We start from the raw sequence: 5,279 nt of genomic DNA, 5'->3' as shown, positions 1-5,279 counted from the left end.
AATGTACGTGCGGTATTTGATAGATGTTTTTGGCAACGTGCTTTGTTTGCTTTGCTCGGTCGAGAAAGTTTTCAGACTTCGAGGCTTCGTTAAATAGACGCTACTTGAAGTGATTCAAGGACACGCACGAAGCACTCCAACGAACGTGCCAGTATTTGCGTCGGTAAATAGTGGCGCATATGTTTTAGAGAAAAAAACGACAATTGATAGCCCTTGTGTCTACTAAAATAGTTTCCGACAAACGAGACTTGCTTTGAAAACAGATATCACGGCGACTTTTTTTGTATATTTTAAACTTTTTGGGCAGTGGGAGTTTTGACGATCTTGGGACGATCAAGGAAGTATTAAATATACCCGCGCTTTTATATTTCAGGCGTTCGGCGACATGCTGTATTGGTCGTTCAGAGAGCTTCGGAAACACCCGTGCCCTGCGTTGCAGAACAGTTACAGCATCAGCGTCACCAGCAATTAACTTGGTACTGAGTTGAATCTCCGTCAGGTGAGTTACGTTCCTTATACTTCGCTCACCTGCCTTTCCACCCAAGTTTTTGTGTGCATGCATGCCTTTCTATGGGGGTACAATATCTAGTTCCCGCCTTTTCTTTTTTGCCAATTTACGAAAATTGTTTTACAAGTGTGATTTTCACTATTTCTCTCTCAGGCTGCATTCACACTGGCGTTCAAACCGAAACCGCGAAGCGGATTCGCTCGTTTTCATCATGAATTGCGCCTGAATTTGGATTGCATCCTTACGCAACCGCGTTTGCAGCCGCTTTGCGGACGCGGTTCAGTCGCCAGTGTGGATGCAGCGTTATACCTTATCAAAGCGCACCTTATTCTGCCTCTGTAAGGTACGCTAAATTAACCCAGCGGAGTCATTTGCGGTGAAAGCGTCAAGAGAAAAATGTAAGTTTTGAATAAGCTTGTAACGACGCGTTGGACATTTATAAAATCACGTAGCTTATTTAAGGGGGCCCAAGAAGAGTGATAAAGAATCCACGAACGAAACTTTAGGGCGCAAACGAGTTCGTGAAATTTTAACACACTTTAAGACAAACCCCCGAGACTGGGGAAAAGACAAAGGATAACACAACACACAGAGTCTCCGAGTGTTGAGACTCTGAGTTCCATTGTCCTTCGTGTTTTCCCCAGTCTCTGGGGGAAAATTATATAAATGATTAATTCGTTTATCAAGTCTGGTTAATGGGCTAGTTGGTGCGTACTGTTCAGAAATTTGTAAGCGAAAACCGAGACGAGCAAGAATAAGGGGGCACGGCCAATCGCTTGTCCATGCCCACTTCTTTCTGTGTGCCCCGGTTTACGCTTTCAAGTTACCTGCGATACCTTAGTGGCTTGGAAGCGAAGCCTAATGGAGAACAGACGCATTTAGCTAGACGCTACCTCTATTTGTACTTGTTGTTTCTTGTAAGTGCCTGATGCTTTCTTGGGGAAATTCCTCTTACTGAGCCGGTTATAGATTTATTAAATACATATGAACTGCATGTTAAACAAGTTATGTCCAGTGCATTTACTTCATAAGTTTTGATTTTCGGTTTCAGGTAGAGTAAATGCCATCTGCGGACCAATGCCGCGGGTGGCTTTGCTTCCAGCCTTGCTCTGGGTCCTGACCTCATGGGCGCTGGACGTGACGACGGCATGGCGCGTGAGAGAGGCTCACTCGCACAGCAAGACACGCAACCTCGACTCGGTGTACATGAACCCACAGTCATCGGTGGCGCTAAGGGTTGGCGCTGCAGGCACTCTCCTCTCCAGCTGGATCCTGAACGACTGCAACATCCAGCACTTCAGCGACGGCGGTCTTCTAGTCACAGGGCACAAGTGCGAGGACATCCCGATCGTGAACATGACGTCCTGGCCCGTCCCGGCCACGGAAATCGCGCTGTACCACACATCCGTCACTTCCCTCCAGCCGAACGCATACCATGCCTACGGTCCCATCAGCCAAGTCACCAAGCTTGAGATCATCCAAAACAAGATTTACGCCATCAAACCGCACGCTTTCAACGGCTTCCCGAACGTGACTTTCCTCAGTCTCAGCGACAACCCGATCAAGTTTCTCTCTTCGGAATCGTTCAGGGGACTGAACAGTCTCAAGGTTCTGGTGCTGTTTCGTACTCGACTCCACGAGTTCTCAACGGTCATCGCGTCCGTTAACCCGGCGGTGCTTCCGAAGCTTGAAATACTGAACCTCGGAAACACCGCTCTGCATCGGATTGACGAACACGACCTTGTCCCGATGGAAAACTCGTCGCTCAAGCACATCCAGTTTCACCTCTGCGACAACCTCGCTTACATTCATCCCCAGGCTCTGAAACCCTTGAAGCATCTGGAAGGATTTTACCTCAGGGACAACCTAAACATGAAGGTGGAGAACATAATCGACGTCATCTCTAACATCACCCAGGAAACGTTCAGAATAATTGATGTGAGTCAGCCGGTCTACAAAGCTGTGCCGTACCGCATACTTGAATCGGTAGCTCGAACCGCTGCCGAAGTCATAATCTTCATTCGCATGACAGACTACACCGTGACCAAAGACAGCTTTCCGCCGATGAACAGAGTCAAGTGCCTTGTGTTGGAGTCCGGCAAAATAAGGGAGTTCAAAGCTAACGCGCTTCAGAACCTTCCTAACCTCGAAGAAGTCAGCTTCAGGAGGAACTTATTCCTGGGTGTGCCGCCGGGACTTCTGGCGCCGCGAATTAAGTTCCTCGATCTAAGCGGTTACGACAGGGGATTTGTGCAGCTGGACCTACCGGATTATGTGTTCTCAAAAATGGTGAACCTTCGCGAGATGTACCTTCGCTACAAAGCTTTGCCTTCGCTCACTGAATTTACCTTCTGGGGTCTTAAAAATTTGGAGACTCTAGATATGAAGCAATGCTCCATCGATTCTTTGCCGCAGGGCGTGTTTCACCACCTCACTAACTTAAAGCACCTAGATCTCAGCGATAACCCTGTCTTCAGGATTGGTTCTACGTTTAGTCCCCACATCTTTCAGGGCATGACCAACTTAAACAGTCTCATTCTATCAAACACAAAAATTTCAGATATGGCAAAGGCTGTGTCTTTCAGCGATCTGACGAGTTTAGAGTATTTGGACGTTTCAAACAATAGCATTGTAACCGTGCCCAAGGAAGTGTTCATATCAGGTGTTAACCTCAAGCACCTTGATCTCAGCAGAAACATAATTGACCGCTGGTCGCCGCTGCCATCCTCATTGATGAATCTCCAAATCCTAGACCTATCGTCGAACAGGCTTCGACACTTTCGTACTGATGTCATTAATGGCTTTAACAGACTACGTACCTTAGATGTTTCGAAGAATCCGTTTGCCTGCACCTGTGGTATTACTCCCTTTCTCGAATGGACCAAAACGAGTAACGTTACCTTGATCAATCTCGCTTACGAAGAGCTTCATTCGTGCTCCGAGCCAAGGGATATGGCAGGAAGACACATCCGTTCGGTACTGCCACACCTTCAGAAAATCTGTAAGCCGACCATTTTGATAAGCATTATGTGCGTCGCCATCCTTGTGCTAGTCTTCGTCATTCTCCTTGTCAGTGGCTATATCTACCGGCGTCGTTTTGAGCTCTGGTTGCAAACTCAATCCGCCATGTCTTCATCTGCGAACAGAGCCTACATCTACGACGCCTTCGTGTCTTACAGCAACAGCGACACCCAGTGGGTCATCAGCAGGCTGTTGCCTCAGCTGGAGTGCAGTACCATAAGCAACCTGAAGCTCTGCGTGTACGACAGGGACTTTGTCGCGGGTCGGAACATTAGCGAATGCATCTTGGACAGCATCAAGCACAGCCGGAAGATAATCCTTGTGCTCTCCAACAGCTTTCTTCAAAGTCCCTGGTGCAGGTTTGAAACGGACCTTGCCCAGTACACCTTGTTGGAGGAGAACAGGGATGCGTTCATCTTACTCAAAATTTCCCGCTTGGACGAAACACTGCTGTCCCCTAAACTCAACTATCTCCTTAAAACGAGAGTTCATTTGAGCTGGACTCAAACGCCGAAGGAAGAACTCGCCTTTTTTTCCAAGCTGCACAAAGCCCTGGTAGACACCAGGCCCAAGTCGCATTTAGAGAAATCCATCTTACCAACTGCCCACACTCCATCTGTTGTGCCTTTTTTCACGCGAAAATTGGGGATATTTCGAAAGCTTAAAAAATCGGCAGGCCTTGTCTAAAAATGTTGACAAAATAATCTGACGAGAGTGTGAATGCAATGTGTTCATGAACGTGTGGGTTGCGTTGATCGTAGCCAGATATAACAATGTTGATGTTTTGTTGTGATGTTGTTATCTTGTTTCATGTAAATAGTGTGTTACGTTTAATAAAAGAAAAGTTGTTTTATGTGCTTCTGATTGTTTTGTCAGTGTCTTATCATTCTTAGCAACTCCAAAAATTCGTCGGTTTTTTACCCAAACGTTTACCTGGTGGTGTCTGTCTGTAATTAAATATATTAAGGGGCCATGTGAGCGCTGCGTATCGCCTCAAATTTCCAAGTCAGGCATCGCTGTTTCGAGGGTTAATATTTGTGCTTTCTTTATTGGAGTCCTTGCACAATACAGCACCGCAGCAGAACGCCACCGCGAGCTCCGACTTTTATTTTTTACTTTGAATAGAAACGACAAATTTCTTACTTTGAAAAGCAAGTTGAATGCGGTGGCTACCATCTCCACAGCCCTCCGATCTGGTACGTTCTTACGACGCTATTGATCGGTTACAATTTCGTTACAAATAATGATGACAAGGTATTGTTATAAACTTTGTGGGAACCATTGGGTTCCCTCTATCCCTATCCAGGCCTAGCTTCAAGCAGGCCGTGGGAGTCGTCGTCACCAATGGCGTCGGCCTCCCGGATACAAGGAACCACGAGGCCGAATTCCCCGAAGGGGCCGGCTCTCCCTTGCCCTTTTGGGTGAACGCGCCTTCGGCACACCCTTGAGAGTTATAATGGACGCGACTGCTAGTGGCCTCCCCGGGCGCGTCCATTCTCCGAGGCTACATAAGCTGGCCCCGAAGGTGGGCCAGGGGGCTCTCGTCGGCGGAGGCCCTGGCTCTACGGAGCTCGGTTTTTCTTTGTGGGCCTCCGACTTCCCGTGAATCTGTCTAATGCGGCAGCGCGGGAAACCGACCGGGTGATACTGGCAATTGAGCCAGCGCCCAGACTTTCATTGTCTAAGAGCGAAGCGTGCTGACATTGCAGTCAATAAACACGTCATTACCCGAACCCAAGGAACCTTCTTT

General features: G+C 47.7%; 1 protein-coding gene across 1 annotated transcript; it reads left to right on the top strand.

The window, feature by feature from the left end:
• Positions 1 to 455: 455 nt before the first annotated feature.
• On the top strand, positions 456 to 4,284 carry LOC115316928 (toll-like receptor 2). Its single transcript, XM_029976448.4, has 2 exons — positions 456 to 499; positions 1,560 to 4,284. Exon 2 carries the CDS (start codon positions 1,586 to 1,588, stop codon positions 4,214 to 4,216), a length of 2,631 nt encoding a protein of 876 aa, XP_029832308.2. The 5' UTR covers positions 456 to 499; positions 1,560 to 1,585; the 3' UTR covers positions 4,217 to 4,284.
• The last annotated feature ends 995 nt before the right edge of the window (positions 4,285 to 5,279 follow it).

This window comes from Ixodes scapularis, unplaced genomic scaffold, assembly GCF_016920785.2.
Source record: "Ixodes scapularis isolate PalLabHiFi unplaced genomic scaffold, ASM1692078v2 PGA_scaffold13__105_contigs__length_92229423, whole genome shotgun sequence".
NCBI lineage: Eukaryota > Metazoa > Arthropoda > Arachnida > Ixodida > Ixodidae > Ixodes > Ixodes scapularis.
The sequence above is the reverse complement of the archived record's forward strand: the minus strand, read 5'-3'. Positions and strand labels throughout refer to the sequence as shown.